The sequence below is a fragment of the Sciurus carolinensis genome, chromosome 3, assembly GCF_902686445.1.
Source record: "Sciurus carolinensis chromosome 3, mSciCar1.2, whole genome shotgun sequence".
NCBI lineage: Eukaryota > Metazoa > Chordata > Mammalia > Rodentia > Sciuridae > Sciurus > Sciurus carolinensis.
Window position 1 is genome coordinate 176,153,810 of NC_062215.1, and position 22,952 is coordinate 176,176,761.

The 22,952-nt window shown below is 58.8% G+C and overlaps 2 protein-coding genes across 4 annotated transcripts; both read left to right on the forward strand.

The window, feature by feature from the left end:
• Positions 1–6,280: 6,280 nt before the first annotated feature.
• Positions 6,281–11,195, forward strand: Prss56 (serine protease 56). 2 transcript variants are annotated; one of them, XM_047545451.1, is made up of 13 exons: positions 6,281–6,386; positions 7,007–7,114; positions 7,479–7,532; positions 7,636–7,825; positions 8,130–8,229; positions 8,320–8,479; positions 8,666–8,808; positions 9,031–9,193; positions 9,354–9,530; positions 9,620–9,784; positions 9,889–9,951; positions 10,301–10,407; positions 10,818–11,195. In XM_047545451.1, the coding sequence occupies exons 1-13, from the start codon at positions 6,281–6,283 to the stop codon at positions 11,109–11,111; spliced, it is 1,830 nt and encodes a 609-aa protein (XP_047401407.1). In that variant the 3' UTR covers positions 11,112–11,195. The 2 variants fall into 2 exon arrangements, with proteins under 2 accessions (XP_047401407.1, XP_047401408.1); XM_047545452.1 differs by having other exon boundaries at positions 9,031–9,190.
• Positions 11,196–11,647: 452 nt separating this feature from the next.
• Positions 11,648–19,543, forward strand: Chrnd (cholinergic receptor nicotinic delta subunit). 2 transcript variants are annotated; one of them, XM_047545453.1, is made up of 12 exons: positions 11,648–11,772; positions 12,025–12,170; positions 12,501–12,545; positions 13,043–13,152; positions 13,286–13,441; positions 13,566–13,675; positions 14,347–14,547; positions 15,733–15,844; positions 15,935–16,049; positions 17,054–17,258; positions 17,348–17,466; positions 18,165–19,543. In XM_047545453.1, the coding sequence occupies exons 1-12, from the start codon at positions 11,721–11,723 to the stop codon at positions 18,345–18,347; spliced, it is 1,554 nt and encodes a 517-aa protein (XP_047401409.1). In that variant the 5' UTR covers positions 11,648–11,720; the 3' UTR covers positions 18,348–19,543. The 2 variants fall into 2 exon arrangements, with proteins under 2 accessions (XP_047401409.1, XP_047401411.1); XM_047545455.1 differs by lacking the exon at positions 12,501–12,545.
• Positions 19,544–22,952: the final 3,409 nt, after the last annotated feature.

The window sequence follows — 22,952 nt, forward strand, 5'->3', positions numbered from 1 at the left end:
CCTGGGGTGTGAGATGCAGAAGGGACATTGGGGAGATGTTTGTGGACCCAGGGCCCCAGTTTCTCCTTCCCCTCCAGGACTCTGGTCTCCCATCATCTTCTTTGTTTGCTCTGTGCAGACCCCCACCCACCCTTAGCTGTCATTAAAGCTGCTCTCCCTCCCTCCTACCATAACCCCATCCCCGACCTGCCTCACAACAAGGTCTCTTTCAGGGAGACCCAACCCTCTAATTTCCAGAACCTTCCACAGCCTTCAACTGTTTGTCAATACCTCAGCAAATTGCTGCAGGTTTTGTAGTCAGGAGCTCCCACCTTACCCCTCCCCTGCATAATGGACTCAGGAGGCAGGGCTGATGGTCAGGGGTGTGACCTTTAACAGCAGGTGGGACCGAGTTTAATCTCTTTTCCAGTTTCCAGCAATGTGGTGTTGGCCATGGTCAATTTGACTTCTCAGAGCCTCAGTGGCGTCGTCTGTAAAATGGGTCTGATGATGCCAACTTAAACAGTTATAGTGAAGATTAAATACATGGTAATACCTGGAACTTCATGAAATTGCTTTTATTTGACCAGTGTTTGACATTAGTAGACACTTTTAGGTGACATATTGCATAAATAAACTATACTGTTGATAAGGTTTCCATTTGATGCCTGCACTGCTTTTTTTTTAATACTCTTGATGTTTTTTTATATTTGTATAAAAGTTAACTAATAATTTTAGAGAATTAAAGCAATACAGGAAAGCAAAACCCAAAACAAAGTAAATAAATTTCAATTGCAGTTTAATAGTCTCAATATTAAATTGTTATTAATGAATAACCACCACTGACAAAAATCTTTTTGCATTAATACAGACAGAAGTTTAGAGACGCAGGGACAGAATTATTTCGATAAGTAGGAGTCTTCATGAAAACTTTAATCAAACTTATTAAATCTAATTTTAGCTTATTTAACAAAAGAAAATGCATGGAAGGCAGCCTAAAGTGAGCCGTGTGGCTCCAGGGAAGGGCTGTCCTTCACGGAGCTTGTGTTTTCTAAAAAGCCATGTAATGTTAACAAGCTAGTGATCAAGGAGAATCTACGATGTAGGAGAAGATACTTGTAAATACTGTAACAGAAATGAAAGTTGTTAAATTAGCAAATTTCAAAGGAATAGCCAGACTGATAAAAGGGAAAGAAAAAGACCACAAAGGAAAAAAAAAAAAAAAGAAGGGAAGAAAAGACAAAAACCAGGAAGAGGAGGAAGACTTGGGGGAGAAGAAAAGGAAACTGGCAGAACTCTGAAGTGGTTTGCATTCTTTCAATCCCAAGGTTCAACAGGGGTCTTTGGTGGCATGGGTGGTGGTCTAGATGCGTCCATGACATGTGACATGTGGCCGCTGCCCAGAACATTAGTGAGAAGGGAGGGAAGAAGCAGGGGCCCCCTTGGCCACAGGAGCCCTGCGTGCAGATTCCAGGACCACCCCGCTGTCAGAGGCCCGCGGAGCCTGCTGGGGACAGCCCCGCTCCGCTCCCAGGCAGCGCCCTTGTCTCTCCAGTATCCTTTTAAATGCAGCCAAGTGCAGGGCGGGGAAGCAAAGCGGAAACTGAGCAAGGCGGCCCTGTTCAGCACACACCCCAGGGAGCCTCCCCCCCGGGGCCCCTTCATGTCCCTACTCTCATTTTCTGGGCTCCCCCATGTCCCATGATGCCTTCCAAGTTCAAGCCCAGTGCCCTCCCCAAGCTCAGGCAGGGCAACAGTGTCCTCGCCATCCCACACACTTACAAAGTGACCCAGAGCGCTGCTGACTCCTTTAGCCTCCCAGGGTGGACGTTATTATCCCATTCCCAGGAGACAGCAGGAGGTCAGGGGAGGAGAAGTCCATTAGTTTGCTAGGGCTGCTGTCACAAGTTAACCCAAGCTGTGGGGCTTAAGACAACAGGAAATTTGCTCTGAGTTCTGGAGGTCAGAAAGCTGAAATCAAGGAGTCAGTAGGGCCTTGCTCTCCCCGGGGCTCCGTGGGGGGTTCTGTCCCATGCCTCTGGTGCCACTGGCAGTCCTTGGTGCTCCTCAACTTGTAACTGCATAACTCCAATCTGTCAAGCTCACACGGGCGAGTCAGCCCTGGACCCCGGCTCTGAGTCTCAGCCTGAGTGGCCTCTCCTCCCAAGAAGACTCACGACAGCCTCTCCTCACCCTTCAATGCTCAGAGGCCAACACATGGCCACTTCTGAGTGTAGCAGGTCCCTGTGGTGGTCGCAGAGCTGGCAGAGCTACAGGTACCACTGTCCTGATTAGGGACACTGCCCCCAAGGCCACCACGGCGGTTCTTGGGTGGGTTTTGGTCCCACTTCTCTGTTGGCCACTAGAAGAGCCCAGGAGGTCAGGTCCTAAGAGGGGCGGCAGGCAGGGGCCTTTCTTTCCCAGAAGGATTCCTGTAGAGATGCTATAGTCATTTCTGCCAAGGGTGGCAAGGGCCTGGACCTCCCCTCTGAAGCTGCCGGGGCTCACCCACCTGAGCCCACAGGAATCTCCTGCTGGTCTTTCCAGAGGTGAAAATCGGGAAGGCCCAGGGTTCTTCCCTCCCTCCCTCTTCTTGAAATGGGAGGGTTGGGGCCAAGACTTTGTTTCTGCCTGTTTCTGAGTGGGACTAGGGAAACCCATAGGCCCTCTGAGGACACCCTGGGGTACCGAGAGGGCCTGCACGTGGCAGACGGACTGACTGCTGCCAGGCAGGAGACCCGGCACCTGGAGGGCAGGTGGCAAGCGGGGAGGAAAAGAAGTTCTTCCAGGGCCCTCTGTGTCCCTCCTGCACCCTCCCTCCCGCAACAAGAAAAAAAAGGAGCGAAGAGAGAAGAACACGGGACTTTCAGGAGATGGGGAGCCCCACTCCGCTTCTCCGAGCTGCCTTAACTATAAGTGCTGTGAGGTGCTGAGAGCACATGGGCCCCTCCCGACATGATGCTTCTTGAGCCAGGAGCAGGGGGTGCACCTGCTGTAGACCCAGGAGGCTGAGCTTCAGCCTGGGCAGCACCACAGATCCTGTTTCTTTAAAACAAACAGATGTTGCTTCTCTTTCCCTAACCCAAACTCAGAGGGGGAGGAATGCCCAGACCCGCTGAGGATGGTGGCCCTAGGCCAGCAGGTGTGGTGAGAGATGGCAGCCTAATGGCCCTCTGTGTAGAAGGAGTCAGCAAGGAGGGGAGACTTCAAGAGCTGCTTTGGGTGGGCTGAGGTTGGGCCCAGGGTGCAGAAGCAGCCTCTAGTAGGGAGAGGGGCCTTGCTGCTCAACATTCATGCAGCACATACGCGAGGTCGGGCTTGGTGTGTGTGTGTTGGGGGGCACACAGGGATGGCACAGACAGGCCCCGCAGCAGTCAGCAAACGACCAAATTCACAACTGCAGGTGGCTGTGACTGGCTTTGGGGATCAGCACGACTTAATCTCTCCAGGCACTTCCCTGTGCCATGCTGGTCAGAGACCCCTTTCCCACTGGAAAGGGCTGCCCCGCTCCTGACCAGGTTGGATTCAAGGCCATCTCCACCCAGGCGGGTAGAATCTTCTCCCGCTGGATGCTACCCATTGAAGTCAGTCTCTCCCCTGATCCCAAGGGTTTCTCCCTTCCCCCAGCTCAGTCAAGCTGCAGAAGCTCTAGTTAGGGAAGAGAAGGTGAGTGGGGGCCCTCCTCTACCTGGGGTTCCTCTGGTGCTGGGTAGGTGAGAGGAAGAAGCACTGGACTCCTGTCTAGCCTGGGCCGAGGAGTCCCACGGCCGCTCGACTGCAGCTATCTAGCCAGGTGGGTGCAGCACCCATGCATGGAAGGCTGGCTCAGGGCTCCCCTGGGCACCAGGCCTTGGTCTAATGCTTTGCTGTTTCTGTCTTGAAAAATCTCAGGCGTCGGTCCTGAAGCCCTGCGTGTAATTTCACAGATGCTGTGGCTGGTTTGCCTGCAGACGTGTCTATTTTAGCAATGTGCGGCCAGAGGCATTGGACCATTCTGAGTTTCGTTCCCCCACACTTCAGGGTCCCAAAAGCCTGAAGCCACTGGTCCTATTCACACGCTGGGCCAACTGTCCGGCCTGTGGGATTCACCTTAGGGACAGGAGCCTCACAGCGGAGTCTCAGGCCTTCCCTCCCGACTCAGTAGTTCTCACCACACCTCCGCTTCAGGAATCCCCGGCTGGTCCGGGAGCCTCTGGCTAAAGGGAGCTCCAAACGGGCACTGAGATGCCAACCTCCCCCTCTCACCAGTGATTCCCCGGGGACCCCAGCCCTCCTTTCCCCAAGGCTGGAGAAGTGAAGGGAGGTGCTGTCTGCCCCAGAGGCTCCTCTCCCCTCTCGTCTTCCCTGTTCCCTTGGGAGAAGGGGCCGTAGGGATCTGCTTGGGTTCTGACGGGCCTCGAGCCCTCCACTGGGGAGAGGTCTCGGCCCACTGCTGAGGCCCACTCACCTAGACCCCCTAAAAAAGCAAGGGCCCCTCAACATCCTGCCATATAGAAAAGACTGCTCTGTGGAAGGCTGTGTGATAGAGAATAAGAGGAACTAGGGACAGTGACCCTCTCCAGGGCATCCCCAGGGCAGGAGCCAGCCACACAAATGAGCAAGACGACTTCAGAATGTCTGGATTTAGACATTTTTGACCTGAGGTGGGGGTGGGGTATACATGGAGGAGAGGGCAGGTGTCCAGCTATGAGAACAGGAAGTGGACAGAGGCGCCAGGGAACACAGGGACCGGGTTTGGGCAGAATTGAAGTCCACGCTGCCAGTGTTCTAATCTCTCTTTGGCAGTGACTGGGTTCTGACCCTGAGTCAGGGCAGAAGGGATGGTAAGCAGAGACCAAAGCTCTGGGTCTTGCTTCTCTCACCTTCTGCCCTGAAGAGGAGTTTGGCAGAAGGGAGGTGGGGAGGCAGGGCAGAGGTCTGCACGTGGCTTTGCTGGGATCCAAGCAGCTGAGGGTCTCAGGAGCCGAAGGGGCAAGTGCAGGCCGTGTTGAGCTCATACCCTCTCTGCCAAGAATTTGAAGCTCATGGATAAAAAGATACTCTGCAAGACAGACAGAGACTCTGGTGAGTATGAGTGAGTTCCAGCATTAAAAAATCCTCACAGTCCATGCCCGGACAGTGATTCCCCGGCATTCCTGAGTCAGGGTATTTCCTGAGGGAGTGTGGTGGCAACTGGGCAGGGGGAGGGACACGTAGCCTCCTGTGCTGGAAACGTTGGCAGCACCCTGCTTCTCAGCACGAACTCACTCCGGTGCGAAACTCTCCCACCATAGTGGTCCTGGGCTCACTGGCACCAACCGGGTGCCCAGTATTTTTTGGCCCCAGGGCTTCTTGCAGGGCAGAAGGGCACCACCCTGCCCCAGGTGGTGACTCCATTCCAGGAGAGCTGCCCATTTGTGGCCCTTCCTGAAAGAGCCCTCCTGCCAGATCAGGGTCACAGCAACTGAGAACAATGCTGGACTGGCTGAGCGGGCAGGGACAGGGGTCTGGGAGAGCGTCAGAAGCTGCTGGGGCCCGTGCTTCCCAAACTGGGCCACTGTGGGGCCTTTCATCTCCCGCTTTCCTCTCTGGGCCACTCCAGCGTCCGCCTGCCTTTGCTTCTTCCCACCCCACCAACCCCAGCGCGGCAATTACGGCGTTAATTAGGATGCTTTGATCATCTTTAGAAATGGCCACACTAGGGAGGGACGCTGCCAAGCAATTAGGGGCAGAGGGGCTGGAAGCTCAGTGGCTTCCTCAGGGGGTGGGGCTGCCAAGGACCCCCCAGACACCCCCTGCACCCTCCCTTCAAGAGTGTCTGCCCCCAGCATGGCTGTAGACTCCTCAGGGGGCACAGGCAGATGGGGATCCCCCCTCCCAGCCCCTGCCCAGCAGCCCCCCTCTGCCTGGCCCCCAGCCCAACCGTCAGCTCTTCTCCCCTGTCTCAGCCCCTTTGATGGAGCCGCAGAAACAAGGGCTCCTTTGACAGAGGGGGGCTCAGGGCCGGAACGATGAGACTTCAAAGGTGAGGGTCGAGCCCACTACCTCAGTCCCTCGCCCAATCCCGGCCGCCCTCCCCCTTCTGTCCTCTATATAGCCCCCACAGCCCCATTTCCCTGCGGCTCCCAGGAGGTAAGGGCCAGGTGAGGCACAGACCAAGGGAAGAGGGTAATGTCGATGTAAGGAACAGAGTCAGATGATTTGAAGGACAAAAATTCTGTGCCCAGGGTCTGAAAGGCAGTGGGAGGCAGGCAGGAGAAGCACAGGCAGAGCAGGCCCCAGGAGGAAAGAGGACGGGGCCTCCTGCCCCGCTCCTGTCACCATGCTGCTGGCCACGCTGCTGCTGCTGCTGCTGCCGCCCCTCCCAGACCCCTGGTCTGCCTGTGGGCACCCACTGTACATGCGTCTGCCCCCCAGCACCCTGCAAGGTGAGCCTGGGCTGGTCTGAGGGAGCCACTGAAAAGGGAGGGGCGTGGAGGAAGTGGGGTTCCCGGTGTGGAAGATGAACTTGTCGCCCTTACTCGTCAGGGCCTTTGGTGACTTCTGCCCGCCTCCTGGGAGAAGGGGCCAGGAGCTGAGATGTAGAAAGGAGAGGGGCAGGTAGGCTGGCACGGGGAGCAGAGTTGGAGAGAGCGCCAAAAGGCGTGGAGAGAAGGCTCCAGACCTAGCAGACAGGAAAGGGCAGCAGGGTGCCTTGGCTGTCTGGGCCACAGTCACTTCATGTCAATCCGCCTGAGTTCTGGGATAGCTGTATCTTGGGGTGGTGGTTTTCCTCTTAAATTTTTAAGGAAAAATGCTTTTCAAAGATTCCAACCCAGCTTATTTGGATTAGGGAGATATCTTGGGCTGAGGATCTGGGACCATCTGCTTTGAGGCTTGGGCCTGGGGCCCTGGGGTGCTCCCTCCTCCCCATCCCCCCCACCCGGCCTTGGGGGAATCCGGCCTGCTTCCCTGTGGTCTCCCAAGGCAGGGCTCGGGGCTGGGGCAGAAGGATCAGACTAAGACTCTGCCCCAACAAGGTTTAATTTCGTGTCCCATGCCCCAGCAGTTCTGTCAGCCCAGGGGACCCAGGTGTTGCAGGCTGCCCAGAGAAGTGCCCAGTGGGCAGTAAAGCGAGTGGAGATGGAGATCCAACACAGACTGCACGCATGCCAAGGTTGGCCAACCTCACCCCTCCCCCGCGAACTTGCACTCATTACCCTGGACTCTTTCTACTGTCATCCCTATCCCTTACTTCAGATCCCCTCTTGGGATGACACTGGGTGGGGCTGGACCCAAGACACTACTTAGAGAGTTCTCTCCAAGTGGAAAGGGCATGCCAGGCTTGGGGCAGAGTGTATGAAAAGGCAGAAGGCGGGAACAGTCTGGACTCACCAGTGACTGGTGAGAGGCTCTCGCTGCTGAGAGCTGGCAGGTGGGGTGCAAGGGGGAATGGAAGAGGAGAGGGCGGTCCTGCCTAGCCTAGAGTGGAGGACCGGCCAGAAGGTGGCAGTGAGGTTCAAAGGGCTGTTTCTCAGCAGGACCCGGACACCCCAGGCCTCAAGTACCTCTCCTCCAGGACCCACCTGAACCAGGTGAGGCTAAAAAGTCTCAAGGGGGCAGGTGAAGAGCAAGAGTGAGCCTCTACGTGAGGACAGTTAGAACTTGTCCCTCATGACGTTACCTCTGTCATTCAAGGGTCATGTGGCCAAAGGCGCCCCGGAGCTGCCAACGTGACTCGGGCTCACGGCCGCATAGTGGGGGGCAGCGCGGCTCCCCCCGGGGCCTGGCCCTGGCTCGTGAGGTTGCAACTCGGCGGGCAGCCCCTGTGCGGCGGTGTCCTAGTGGCAGCGTCTTGGGTGCTCACGGCGGCGCACTGCTTCGTGGGGTACGTTGGTGTTCCCTGGCGTCTTCGGAGCCGGGACTCGTGAGAGAGCCGGTCTCTGCTGCCCCCTGGCGGAGGCCTGTCCGGGTTCAAGGTGCCGGCACCAGTCAGGCCCGCTTGTAGACCCCCGCCTAGGGCACTGGTCTTCTCTAGGGCACGCCCTTCCCGGGTCGCCTTTCCTTCCCCCTGGAGAGAAACAGCCCAAGCATGAGTTGCTGAGTAGTGCAGCTGCGCTAAGTAAGGGTCAGGCACTCCAAGGGGCTCCTGCGTCCCTGTCCTTCCTGATCAAACGCTGCTTGCTCTTCAGTGCCTCGAATGAGCTTCTGTGGACTGTGATGCTGGCCGAGGGGCCCCGTGGGGAGCAAGCCGAGGAGGTGCCAGTGAACCGCATCTTGCCCCACCCCAAGGTGAGCGATCAGTCCCCAGACCCAAAGCTGGAAACAGGACCCCAATTCCATGCTTCCTTGACTTTGTGCCACTTCCCCGTCCCATCCCAGTTTGACCCACAGACCTTCCACAATGACCTGGCCCTGGTACAGTTGTGGACCCCGGTGAACCCGGCGGGGCCCGCGCGCCCCGTGTGCCTGCCCCAGGGGCCCCAGGAGCCCCCAGCCGGCACCGCCTGCGCCATCGCGGGCTGGGGAGCCCTCTTCGAAGGTATTGGGCAGGGCAGGGCCTGGATGAGCCAGGTGTGGGGGGAGAGCGAGGCTGCCAGGATGAAGTTTGGGAGGCCAGAACCTAAGGGATCGTGGTGTTACTGCTTAATCTTAGAAAGGGGAAGGAGTCAGCTAGTGCAATGGGAGGGACCCCCCAAACCTGAGCCCCTTTCGCTCTTCCCTGTAGACGGGCCTGAAGCTGAGGCGGTGAGGGAGGCCCGCGTCCCCCTGCTCAGCACGGATACTTGCCAAAGGGCACTGGGGTCAGGGCTGCGCCCCAGCACCATGCTCTGTGCTGGTTACCTGGCAGGGGGCATCGACTCATGCCAGGTAAGAGCACAGATTGATTGGATGGAGGGCACTGGTTGGGCTGCTTTGCAGGGGCGGGATCGCCTCCTTTCCTTCTGTCACTCAGTTTCTCTGAGCAATTATGTCCTCATAACTAAATTGGGTACAAAAGAGCTCAGAGCAGACACACCCTGCCAGGTGTAAGGTGGGCAAAAGGGGGGGGGTGAATGCAGTGAGCTCTCTCTTTTGGCTCCTGTACCCCAGGGTGACTCTGGAGGGCCCCTAACCTGTTCGGAGCCTGGTCCCCACCCCAGGGAGGTACTTTTCGGAGTAACCTCCTGGGGCGACGGCTGCGGGGAGCCAGGGAAACCGGGGGTCTACACACGCGTGGCTGTGTTCAAAGACTGGCTCCTGGAGCAGATGAGCGGTGAGCGCCCCCTTCCAGTTTCCTCCTCCCCAGAGTGCCCCGCATACAGCCCTGGGACAAGTCTGCTCCCTCCTCACCCTGACGCGGGTCCCCAGCTCCCAAAGGGTGGCGGGGGGTTGGCAGTGGCAAACAGAGGGTGAGCTGGCTGCCCCGCCCGCAGCGGCTTCCTCCACTCGCGAGCCCAGCTGCAGGGAGCTTCTGACCTGGGACCCGCCAGAGGAGCGGCTGGCAGACGCTGCCCGGCTCTGTGCCTTCTACGCTCGACTGTGCCCGGGATCCGACGGCGCCTGTGCGCGCCTGGCTCACCAGCAGTGCCTTCAACGCCGACGGCGATGCGGTGAGTCAGGTTTCCCTGGCAATGACAGCGGCTGCGACGGGAGGCTGCGCCACCTCTGACCGCCACTCAGACCCTTGTCCTTCCCGCAGAACTGCGCTCTCTGGCGCACACGCTGCTGGGCCTGCTGCGGGGCGCCCAGGAACTGCTCGGGCCGCGCCCGGGGCTGCGGCGCCTGAGCCCCGCCCTTGCTCTCCCGGCTCTGTCGCTCCGGGGGCCTCCGCCGCACCCCGTCCTGGAGCAGCGGCTGCACTCAGGTACTCCGCGTCTCCTAGCCCACCCAGGCCCCCGGCCCCAGCCCTGCGCGGTGGGGCCGCTTTCTCCCGCGGAGGAGGCGTCCCCTAACCCAGCTTCTCCCCAGGACCGAGGGCTGCGGGAGTGTGGTTCCAGAAGCCGAGGCGAGAACAGCGCGGGGCGACGAACGGTAAGGACGCCCCCTGCCGGCCTTCGCGAGGGGAGTAGCCGAGGAGCTGGCGGAGTGCAGTGGAGCTTCGGGTGGGGGATCTGGGCTGGGAGCAGCCCCCCGCCCGGCAACATCGCAGCCTCTCTCCTCTTCCTCGTGGTAGGGCGGATGAATTTAGCAGAGTTATGGCTTTGGGCCGTCGTTGGTGTCAAACAGATACTCCTTGGGTGACCATTTAAGCTCTCCGAGCCTCAGCGTCCCCATCTGTAACGTGCAGAGGGAACCCTGGCGCTGGGCGGGAGGCCGACTTCCGGCTCCCAGCCGCCGTGCAGGCAATTCTGTTACTCCAGAGCCTCTCCTCTCCGTGCAGGCTGCCCTGGGCTGGAGCCCCTGAGACAGAAGTTGGCTGCCCTCCAGGGGGCTCATGCCTGGATCCTGCAGATCCCCTCAGAGCACCTGGCCATGAACTTTCAGGAGGTAGGTCCCCAGGCTTCCTAGACTCCTTCTAGGCTTCCTAGACCTGGGAATGCTGGCGTGGCAGGGCCCCAGTGCCCAGAAGGGACAGGGAGAAGGAGAGACCAGCCTTGGTGGGTGGAGGAAGGAGGAAGGAGGAAGGAGGTGCATGCACCCCACAGCAGGAGGCGAGACTCAGCCCTCAGCCTGGCTTGCCTCTGCTCCAGCTCCAGGGGGACCAGGGAAGTGGAGCTGGGCATGGTAGGAGTGGAGAGGTGTGAGGTGGGGGCCCCTGGGGTGCCCGAGTGAGCGGGAAAGAGAAGGGTTGGAGGGCAGGCAGGAGTCTAGAGTTTCTGGAGTCCGGAGGGAGGGGTTGACTCCCATGACCTACTTGGGTGTGGTTTCTGGGTCCCTGATTGCCCCTCCCTCTACAGGTGCTGGCAGATCTGGGCTCCAAGACACTGACAGGGCTCTTCAGAGCCTGGGTGCGGGCAGGACTGGGAGGCCGGCACGTGGTCTTCAGTGGCCTGGTGGGCCTGGAGCGGGCCACACTGGCTCGCAGCCTACCTAGGTTGTTGGTGGAGGCCCTGCAGGCCTTCCGCTTGGCTGCCCTGGCAGAGGGAGAGCCTGAGGGACCCCGGATGGGTGTGAAGCAGGATCCAGGGCTGGGGAGGAAGGGACATCACCCACTCAACCGTCAAGTTCCCCCTGCCAGGCAGCCATGGTGAGGGCCACGGCTCCCAGAGGCTGAAGGATACAGAAATCATTGCACGAGCCAACAAACTCACTGCCCCAGTTGGCACTGGGCAGGTGGGGTGCTGGGTCTTCCCAGAAGTGCGATCGGAGAATTGCAGCTGCTTTAATAAATGTTATTTATGTTCTATGGAGACCATTTGGAACTTTCTTGGCTGGGGAACCTGTGAGTGGACATTAGATCTGGGGGTGGGCGGAGCAGGGACTAGTTTCTGGGAGCAGTTGGCAGATTTATAGAGAAATGGGGGGTTCTGCTAAGCTCCCATCTGAGCATATACCCTGTCTCCCAAGTGGCAGCAACTGGCCTGCCTGTCACCACCATCATGCATGACTGACCAGGGCTCCCCCACTCCCTGCTCCTCCCCTGGGAGACCTGGCCTGGCACTGCCTCACACCCTTGGCTCCTGCCCTGGCTGTCCATCCCTACCCACTCATCACCGGCCTTGAGGTGTCAGATTGCATTTCCGGCTGCCTCTTCCGTTAGCCCCCCACCCCCACCCTGCACCTGTCCCCTCTGCCTTCTGTCCTCATTCCACAGCCTTGCAGACAGGCAGGGCAGACACAGGACCTAGTCAGAGGGCAGCATGGAGGGCCCCGTGCTGACACTGGGGCTGCTGGTGACCTTGGTGGTGTGCGGTAAGGGTGGACACCACCCCACCCTGGGGGTTCCTCGCGCACCACCTGGTTCCCCACTGCATGGCCCCCTCCCACTCCCACTCCCACTCTGCCGTTTCTACCTTTGAGGGGCTGACCTCCAGGGTCCCCATGCCCAGGAAGTAGTTGGATCCCCTCTGTTCAGCCCAGCCCAATGGCCCAGTAGGACCTCAGGGCTGCTTCCTTCCTGGGTCCCCTGCCCAGTGCCCAGTGCCCATCCCTGGCCCTCCCCAGGCTGCTGGGGCCTGAACGAGGAGGAACGGCTGATCCAGCACCTGTTCACGGAGAAGGGCTACAATAAGGAGCTCCGGCCGGTGACCCGCAAAGAGGACAGCGTGGATGTCTCGCTGGCCCTCACCCTCTCCAACCTCATCTCCCTGGTAAGAGGCCCTGCCCTCGCTGGGCTGGGAAAGGAGGGTGGCTTCCCCAGAACTGGGAGAGCCATGGAGGAAGCCCAAGGCCCAGGCCCACAAGCTTCCCTCCCAGGAGACTCCTAGGCCCTGCATGCCGCCAGCACTCCAAGGCTGGTGCTCCATCCCCTCCAGTTTCAGTTCTGGGATGTAGCCACTGCACACACGCAGTGGCCTGCCTACCCACACCTGAGGGCTGCCAGGTTTCCCTGGCCTCAGCCAGATTAGGTGCCTGGAGAATGTGTGCAGAGGGAGAGAGAGACATGTGCTTTGAGAGAGAGCCCTCCCGTCTGATTACAGAAAGAAGTGGAGGAGACCCTCACCACCAACGTGTGGATAGAGCACGTAAGGAGAACGCCCCACTCAGGGCTGGGGGCGGGGGCCCAGGGCCCAGTGCTCACTTCCACTTGGGGATCCCCAGTCTGCCCTGGACACTGCCCTCCAGCAGGGCTTGACTCCTCCCTACGGAGAAACTCCAGGCCCAGCTGCCCTTCTCCCTGATCTGGACCCCTGCTAGCTCTGGTGACAACTTCAGGAGGATTAGAATTGATCTGCAGGGGAAATTGTCACTCTACCGTGATTTTTATTAGAAGACACTCTTAATAAAAGTGTCAGAATTGTCAGAAGTTCCTAATAGAGACACACATAGGCCTACAATGGAAACCATGCTCCCTTAGTTGTGCAGTGTGCATCCTACACAGCTGACCACAATAGTCCCCACTTTTCACCTACCTCATCCGGCACGGCTCCCAGGCCCTTCGATCTTTCCTGATGGAAGTGGGGGCAATGGGGCAGGCTGGACAGCAGCAGAACCACTGCTGACATGCCTTTTGGTCTTCCAGGGCTGGACAGACAGCAGGCTACAGTGGGAGGCCAAGGAGTTTGGGAACATCAGTGTCCTGCGCCTGCCCCCTGACATGGTGTGGCTTCCAGAGATTGTGCTGGAGAATAAGTTGAGTGGATCCCTCCCTGGCCTGCCCTCCCTCCCTTGGCGCCTCCCCTCCAGCCCCAAGCTGCTCTTCTTCCCCAGCCCTGCTGGTTCTGAGCTGATCCATGCTCACAGTGACATGTGTCCCTGTCCCCAGCAATGACGGCTCCTTCCAGATTTCCTACTCCTGCAACGTGCTGGTCTTCGACTCGGGCTACGTGTACTGGCTGCCGCCCGCCATCTTCCGCTCCTCCTGCCCCATCTCCGTCACCTACTTCCCCTTCGATTGGCAGAACTGCTCCCTCAAGTTCAGGTGCGCCCACTTCTCCAGCCCCTGCAGCCCAGGGCCCCTGCGCAGGCTGGAGGAGGTGAATGGCCCACGCCCCTCACCCCACCCCACTGGCCACAGGTCACCCTCTGCCCCTGGCTCTCCCCAGTTCACTCAAGTACACGGCCGAGGAGATCACGCTGAGCCTGAAGCAGGAGGAGGAGGATGGACGCACCTACCCAGTGGAGTGGGTCATCATCGACCCCGAGGGCTTCACAGGTGTGGCAGGCCCGGGGACACAGCCGGCACAGTCCCCGCCCCCTCTCAGATGCACACACAGGCCACACGTCCCACCACGGAGGCCCACACACTCGGGATACCCAAGGATAGATGGCGGGCAGCCTGCCACGCCCCGCCAGGCCACAGTGCTCTTCCATGTGCAGCAGGGCCTCTGAGGACAGATGTGGCCGACAGGAGGGGTAGTTGGTCTTTCCTGTGCCTGGAGACCCCAGGGGTATGGTTGGGGTGTGGGCTGTGTGACCTGATGGGGTGACTGTCACTCCCAACCCTGTCTGTGGCCAGGCTCAGGCCTGTGGGGCCCACTACTCACCCCTGACCACCAGGTCCTGCCTGTCTCAAGGCTGGGACTGGCTGATGTCAACTGAGTTCCCTTTTGATAGGCACAATAACTGGGAACCTTAAGCTGCACACCATCTCCGTGAGACATACTCCTCACTGAGCTCTGCATGGCCTTAGTGTCAGAGGAAAATGTCCCCTTCACAGATGGAAACTGCCCATCTGTCCCCCTCCAGGGACAGACACCCACCAACAGAACCTGACCCTGAGCCCCAGCCGCTGACTCCACTCCAAACCTTCATCCTGTCCCGAAGCCCCTGGTCCCTGGGACCCCCACACCTGGCCCATCCCAAGATGTCCATGTGCACCCTCAGAGAACGGGGAGTGGGAGATAGTGCACCGGCCAGCCAGGGTCAACGTGGACCCCAGCGCCTCGATGGACAGCACCAGCCGCCAGGACGTCACCTTCTACCTCATCATCCGCCGCAAGCCGCTCTTCTACGTCATCAACATCCTGGTACCCTGCGTGCTCATCTCCTTCATGATCAACCTGGTCTTCTACCTGCCCGCCGACTGTGAGCCTCCGCGGCCCCCTCCCGCCCTGCCCCCTCGCTTACCCTGGAGGCCACTCCTCCCGGTCCCTGCCCGGGCACCAGCGTGAGGGCCAGAAGGCCAGCTGGGGAGGCTCCCTGGCCCGTTGACAGCCTCAATGCCCAGGGCGGGGTCCTACTTCCCAGGGGCCCCAGGGAAAGTGGCTAGACTATCCCGCTGTCGGGGCAGAGACTGGGCCTGTCAGGGTCACCACTGTGGGACTTTGGCCCTGGCATCCAAGAGGCCACAGCTGTTGACCCAATGAGTGGGCAAGCGTGCCTCTAGGAAGCGGGGAGGTGGGGGCAGAAAATCAGCCTGGGCTCCTTGGCTCCAGGAAGCAGCAATTTTACAATCGCAGGACATTAACCATGAGCCACCCAGCGCCTGCTGTGGCAGAGGGGGCGAAGCCTGGGGGCATATTCTAAATGGCGGCGGGGGCGGGGCCCTGGAGCAGGCGGAGCGCTGGCGTCTGTGGAGCTGCGAGCTTGGCCCGCGGGACGCCTCCGAGCAGGCGCAGGCGCAGAGGGGCTGGGCTGGGGCACCTGTGACCCCCCTGCTCCGGAGCTCCAGGGCGGCAGTGCTGTGGGTCCTTGCTGGCGGGGTGGCGTGTGTCCGGGAGCTTTCTGAACAAGGGCAACACACAGCTCTGCGCTTCAGAAGTGGGGGTCCGGGGCTGGGCTAACAGTGACAGCCAGTGTTCGGGGTTTATTCCGTTGTGTGGTGCTGGGGATGGAACCCAGGGGTGCTCTACCACTGGGCTACATCCACAGCTCCCCCCCTTTTTTTTAAATTTTGAAACTGGGTCTCGCTAAGCTGCCAACACTAACCTCGAACTTGCTATCACCCTGTCTCAGCCTCCCCAGTCACTGGGATTACGGGCATGTGCCCCTGCGTCTGACGACAGCTAACATTCATTCGGCACTTGCCTGGTGCTGACAAACACTCTCACGACATTGAACAGTTGAAAAAACAGGCACAGAGAAGTTAGGCTACTTGTTCCAGGTCACCCAGCTAGTAAGTGGCAGAGCTGAGATTTGTACCCAGGCACTGCAGAGACATAGCCTGTGATGTTTATCAGGCACCATGGCATTGGGAACAGTGGTGGCAGGAGCCGCTGCAGGGGACCTTGTGGGCCCAAGGTCTGGGGTTCAAGCTGTCTGGCTCCCCAGGTGGTGAGAAGACATCCGTGGCCATCTCAGTGCTCCTGGCCCAGTCTGTCTTCCTGTTGCTCATCTCCAAGCGGCTGCCTGCCACATCCATGGCCATCCCCCTCATCGGCAAGTGAGTGTGGCCCATACCTAGCTTCACCCATGCCTGCCCCACCCCACGTGCCCTGCCCCCCTGGGGCTCCAGGCTGCCTGTTGCCCACAGGTTCCTGCTCTTTGGCATGGTCCTGGTTACCATGGTCGTGGTGATCTGTGTCATCACCCTCAACATCCACTTCCGAACACCCAGCACCCACGTGCTGTCCGAGGGGGTCAAGAAGGTGAGTGCTGACAACAGCCAACAGCTGGAAAGTGTGCAAGGCAAGCTCAGGAGAAGGGTAAAGACACAGGGTCACACCAGCCTCCACTGCAGGCTGTCCCACGAGAGGTGCCAGGCACAGAAGAACACAGACCAGCTGGACTTGCTTTCTCTGAAGTTTAAGAACAGGCAAAAACAGTCTTTTTCTTTTGTGGCACTGGGGGTTGAACCCAGGGCTTCATGTATACTAGGCATGAAGCCACATCTGCAGCCCTTCAAAGCCAGCCTTTGGTGATAGAAGTCAGGATGGTGGCTCCCTCGGGGCGGGAAGGAATTGAGAGAGGGGCACCTTTCAGGGATAATGTTTACTATCGCATCTGGGTGCTGACTACACAACTGAATGCCACCATAAAAATTTACCCAGCTGCCAGGCATGGTGGCCCATGCCTGTAATCCCAACTACTCAGGAGGCTGAGGCAGGAGGATCACAAGGTTGAAGCCAGCTTGCGCAACTCAGGGAGACCCAGTCTCAAAACAAAAATAAAAAGGGCAGGGGATGTAGCTCAGGGGTAAAGCACCCCTGGGTTCAATCCCCGTCCCCCCCAAAAAAAAAGGAAAGAAAGAAAGAGGGAGCGAGGGAGGGAGGGAGGGAGCGAGGGAGGGAGGGAGGGAAGAAAGGAAGGAAGGAAGGAAGGAAGGAAGAAGGTGGGGACTGGGGTCCAGGAGCTCAGCACAGGGCTGTCCTTGCCTCTTGGGCAGGAACAGCAGGCACATTTGGGGCATTTCTCTTACCTTTTTGTTTTTAATAGTATTTTCAGTGACTAAGTTCTGCTCTGTGCTGTGACTAATGAAGGAGAGTTGGAAGCAACCTGAAGTGCCCGTCAGTAGGGGATCAGGGAAATCAGTGTCAGGGTCAGACCAGGGAGCAGTCTGAGGCAGCCAGGGATGGGAGACACGGATCTGAGGACGTGGGAAGGTCATCTGCACCGCGAGGCAGCCTTTCTTGTATCCTCTTGGCCACCGCAGCTCTTCCTGGAGACCCTGCCAGAGCTCCTGCACATGTCCCGCCCGGCGGAGGACGGGCCCCGCCCTGCGGCCCTGATCCGGAGGAGCAGCTCCTTGGGCTACATCTCCAAGGCTGAGGAGTACTTCTCACTCAAGTCCCGCAGTGACCTCATGTTCGAGAAGCAGTCAGAGCGGCATGGGCTGGCCAGGCGCCTCACCACTGCACGTGGGTCTTCGGTGGCTTCGGGGCATGTGCCACCTATGGAAGGTGGGCAGGGGCAGGCCTCACATACCCCCTTCGACCTGTGTCCACAGGCAGGCCCCCAGCAAGTTCTGAGCAAGCCCAGCAGGAACTCTTCAATGAACTGAAGCCCGCTGTGGATGGGGCCAACTTCATCGTTAGCCACATGAGAGATCAGAACAATTACAATGAGGTGAGGCCACAGGGTTGCAACACACAGGTGTTCACGTCGTGCACTGATCAAGTGTGTCCTGTCTTAAGAGGGCACAGTTCCTCCCATATACACACACCAACTTAGATGAGGGAGTTCGTGGTGGGTGCAGATTCCCAGGCCTGTATTCTCCCAGAGAAGGAAAACTCCTGCCTAGCACACCCCAGCAGCACACTGGGCCAGGCACACACTCAGGGCCACGCATGGCCCCTTGGTTCCAACCTGTCCAGGTCACACTCTGAGTATCCCTAGAGGTCCCTTCTTTCTCCCAAAGCCTACAGTTTATGTCCCTCCCAACCCCAAGCCTGCTACTCCAGACAGAGCCAGACGTTGAAGAGATAGCCATATATGATTGTTCACGGTCACATAACTTTTGGGTTCTCCCTGGAGAAAGTCACCTTTCCATTTATGGCCTGGAGTGCCAGGAGTAGCTGGGTGGGCTCCAAAAGAGCAGAGGGACCTGCCCATCCTCCTCGGGCCCCCGACCCTGAAGTAGGACACAATGACCAGTCCTGCCCACGTCCACAGGGGCCTAGGCCCTGCTGGGACGAGGCCCGCATATGCCATCCTTGCAGACACGGGGGTCCAGGCTGCCACCTCTGTTGCTGGACCCCCGCTTGGAGGGGTGGACCTGCAGTCTGAGGATCCTCCTCACCCCACGGCTTCTGCCCCGCCTCCAGGAGAAGGACAGCTGGAACCAAGTGGCCCGCACGGTGGACCGCCTCTGCCTGTTCGTGGTGACACCTGTCATGGTGGTAGGCACGTCCTGGATCTTCCTGCAGGGCGCCTACAACCAGCCTCCACCCCAGCCCTTCCCCGGGGACCCCTTCTCCTACGACCTGCAGGACAGACGCTTCATCTAGGGTGGGCCCACTGGGCAGCTTCGTGGACAGTGAGTCAGAGAGGGGAGGCCAGCTCGGGCCCTGAGCTGCATGCTTGTCCTACGAGGCTGGGCCCACGGTCAGGGCAAGGCGGGAGCAGCCCCTCCTCAAGAGCAGGAGCCACGTGGGGTGGGCTGAGTGTGGATGTAGGCCGGAGGGTTTCGGGGGAGGCAGGGGCTTGCTCAGGGCAGGAGGGGTGTCACCGCGGCCAGCCTCAAGGAGAGAGCGCCCTCCTCTGCCTCCCGCTCCCCGGGCGGAGGAGGCAGGACTCTGCCTGTGCTCCCGGCTCCCCGACTCCCCTTCAGCTCCGGCTTCTGAGGCCACCTGGGGATGAGGGTCTCTCCAGGGCCTGGGGAAGGAGGTTTTCTGCAGAGGGGCAGCAGCAGGGTCCAGTGCGATTTTTCTAGTCCTTTCTGCCATGGCCACTGTGGTCTCTGTGGGAAGCCGAGGGCTGGTGTCAGAGGGTTGGGCTTGGCAACACCAGGGTCCTGTCATCCTGAGGTCACATGTAGATCCTAAGGCACCAGAACAGGACACCCTGCATCCTGCGTGTCGCCCCGAGTACCCGCTCCTCCTCCCAAGGTAGGGCCGCCAGGCAATCTTCGGGACGTGGCCATTCTAAGCAGTCATTCACTTTTTAATCTGAAGTTCTGTCTAGCCAGGTGTCCTGTATTTTTATTTGCTAAACATGGCGATGCTCTCCCAGAGGGAGCCCCACTGTGTCCTAACCGAGGGCCAGAGGCCGAGGCTGTAGGAACTAGGAGTCGCGGGTCTGTGGCCGGCCCACCTCCGATGCGGCCCAGCGATTCCCACCCCTGGGCACTCACCCCATGCGGCCCCGTCCACCCGGAACCCAGTCACTGTGTGTGACCAACAGAATGAGGCGGAAGTGACGGTCTGTCCCTTCCAGGGTGAGGGTATAAAAGACGCTGCAGGTCCTGTCCCACTCACGGTGACTCACCTGGGGAGCCAGCGGGGACGCTGAGGCTGTGGAGACGTCCACATGCAAAGAACAGAGGCCTCCGGCCAGTGGCCATATAAGTGGACTTGAAGTGGATCCTCTTGCCCCAGTGGGGCCTCCAGATATCACAGCCCCATCAACCTCCCTGAGCCAGAACCACCCAACTAAGCTGCTCCTGGATTCCAAACACTCAAAAACGGTGTGCGATAATAAATGCTGGTTGTAGGTGACGGAGTTTGGCATGATTTGTGACACCAGGCGTATGACCTTGGCAGAAACACAACTCAGCTCTCAGCCTCGGTTTTCTCAATGTAAAATGTGTGTGCAGTAAGTCCTACACACGGGATTGGGAGAACTGAATTTGCTAGTAGGAGAGAAGGTACTTAAATTTAAGGGGTGTTAGTCTTGTAAATTTAAGGAGTGGTTACCCTCATTTGTGGGCCTCAGTCACAGAAAAAGGGTCTCTGGGGGTGCCCGTGAGGGGACTGTACCCAGGTCTCCTACATCCAAGCCTGGCGTGGTGACGGGGAGAAGACAGGAATGGGGTGCAGTAGGCCGATTATCCACCCCTTCGCTTGCAGGCTTCAGGTCATGAGGGCTCAAGACGGTTCCCTCAGAGGGGACTGTGACCTCAGGAGACTGCAGGTCAGGTTCTTCACGTAACTGAAGAGAAAGAAATACCCTTTAAGGCCAAAGCTGAATCTAGTCACTTCTGCCTTCCGCAAATTCAGATGCGGATCTTTAATTTTATCTGAATAAGGAAACCAGCTTAAAGTCACACACGTCAGCCAAGCAGGAAGCCCAGGATTTCCCCGGAATCACCCAGCAATTCAGGGAGGGTCCCTGATTCCTGCACAGAGGTGAGAGAAGGCCCAAGTCCAGGACCCTCCGCCACGCTCAGTGCTTCCCTTGGCCACACGGTGGTGCTGTTGGCAGTGGGTCTTCTTCCAGCCACCAGGAGTCTTCAGGTGTCACCTGCTCAGGTGACTGTGGACCTTCCACAGAAGACAGCCCCAAAATACCACACCCAACCAATGGTGCCTTTCGCACATTTCCGCCAGGGACCAGTCAGGACTGGTCCACCCTGGTTGACATGGCACTCCATCTTCCCTGCCCAGAGGTCACACCCAGGGGCGGCTTCTTTGGAAGCCAGCAGGGTCGCCAGCAGTATTTCAGTGGGCAAGGGATCAATACCTTGAGCTACAAGGAACCGGAAGCCCAGGCCAGAGCCCCAGCTTCCTTCCCACACAACAGGAGTCCAGGGGAAGTGTGGCTGCACTGGCTCAGCAGTCCAGCGAGGCCCGTCTCTAGAGCACATGGGCCTAATTCTCGTGCTTGCTGCCTCGGATTGCAAGATGAATGCCACAGCTCCACGTTCACATCTACGTTCAGGCAGAAAAGTGGCCAGACAGTTCTGACTCCTTTTTATGAGGAAGCAACATTTATCATGAAGTCCCACAGCATTCCATTGGTTAAGACATCACAGTTACCTCCATTCTGCAAGGGAGCTTGGAAAATAAGCCCTCCGTAACCATCACCACGTGGATCCTGTTGCATCTGTGGATTCAACCAGCCATGGACTGGAAATATTTGGGACAAACACACACACACACACAAAAACAAAAACAAAAACAAAAACAAAAACCCTGTCTATACTATATACACACACTGACTTTTTTTCTTGTCACTCCCTGAACAATACAGGGTGACAAATATTTGCACATCATTGATACCATATGAGAAGGCATTACAGGCAATCTAGAGATGATGGAAAGCGCACAGGAGGACCACCTAGGTAGATGTGAATACTGCACCGTTTTACACCAGCCACTGGAGCAGAGGCAGGTTTGGTGTCTAGGGAGTCCTGCCTGGGAGACTGAGGGGTGACTCTATTTAGTTTTCAGCCTCTTTAATAGGAGGTAGGGAAGGGAAGGGGCTGACGGGCAGTAAGCGATGCCCACGGGTGACTCTCTCCTGACCCCAGGCACAGCTGCCCCCACAGAGGAATCAGCATCCTTAGCCCTCCCCTCCGGAGCCGAGAGGGACAAAACAGGACTGGCAGCACCATTCCTACCAGTGCGGAATCCAGTCTCTGTGCTGGTCCCTCCCAGATGCTGTGGGGAAGGAAAAGGACAGAGTGACAGCATGTACCTGGCCCTGCACCTCAGCACTGCTTCCTGACCAGAGGCCCCTGATGAGCCTTGGCACAGGTGGGCTTGGAGGGGAGCAGAGAGGTGGGACGCTGCTCTGCAGAAGAGGCGAGGGATTGAGCCGGAGGCCAGCGGGGCAGGCGGGCAAGCGGTCACAGGTGGGAAGGGGCCATTGGCTCTGGAAGCTCCAGGGGAAGTGGGTTTCACAGACAGATGCTCAGCGAGAGCAGAGCTCTGGAGGGAGGTGGGAGCTGCCGAGGGAAACAGGAGGGTCTGGTGTGGTGGTGCATGCCTGTCCCCCAGTGCGTCAGGAGGCTGAGGCAGGAGGAGGCTGAGTTTGAGGCCAGCCTCAGCCACTTAGCAAGGTCCTGTCTCAAAATAAAATTTGAAAAAGGACCAAGAATGTAGATCCATGCAAAAGTGCCCCAGAACCCCCTCCCTCCCAACACACATGCAAGAAAGAAAGGAAGCAAAAGGGAAGGAAACAGGAGGGACAGGGGCAGGTGTGACCACTAGGACAGCCGGCAGGCCGCCCAAGAGGCAGCACAGTGGAAAAGCAAGCCAGGCCTGAGAGGCTGGGGAAGACAGGTGCTGCCCGCCACCCCCAGCCCAGACCTGGCAGCACAGGAGGGACAGCAAGGGCCCCTGGGGGGCTGGGCTCTGAACCACCTCCCAGGTCTCCCGGGACGGCCCGACTCCTGGTTTGCCAGCACACTGTGAAGTGTCACAGGCAACAACCCGGCACCTGGAGGCCTCCGTGGCCCTGTCCCCAGGACACCAGGAGCCCTTGAAGTGTGATGTGGGTGGCGCTGTGGGCCCCTGGCTCTCCCTTCTCGCCCATGTACAGAAGAGACGCCACAGGTAGGCGGCCGCCTCGGCCCCGCCCTTTCCCAGCCACACTGTGAGGGAGTGGGGCTCATTTTCTCACCCTCTCTCCCCGCTGGTCCCCCTCCTCCAACTGCAGGAGATATGACCTCGACTTCTGTCTGCTGCCTCAGTGGACCTTGAGTTCTTATAAGCACTGGGACACTCATGGGTGTCCCCAGCTTGTGCTGTGCCTGCTACATGCAGGAGCTGCCACAGTCTGTTGGGTGAGGCTCCACTGAGGAGCCCCCGCTCAGGAGCTGTCCGAGTCCCCATCCTTCTCAGCCCTGCGATCTCACAGCATGCCAGGTCTGTGTGCTGTGTCTCAGGGCACAGGAGGACCTGACTGGCCTGCTGTGCGGTACCAAAACCCTGGACTGTGCGTGTATTTCTCCTGGACGCTTCACTTTCCTCTGCTCCCAGTGTCTCAAGCAGCGGAGTGGCCCACGAAGATGTCAGGCTGGTGGCAGAGATTTGGGGTCCTCAAGCATGTCACAGAGAACCTCATGTACAAACCATGGCTGCCCAGCAGCCTCCACCTCCCCCCAGATCCTGCCCTGGAGGCAGGAAGGCAGCCTGTCCCACACCCATCTGTTCCTGGTTGTGTCCTAA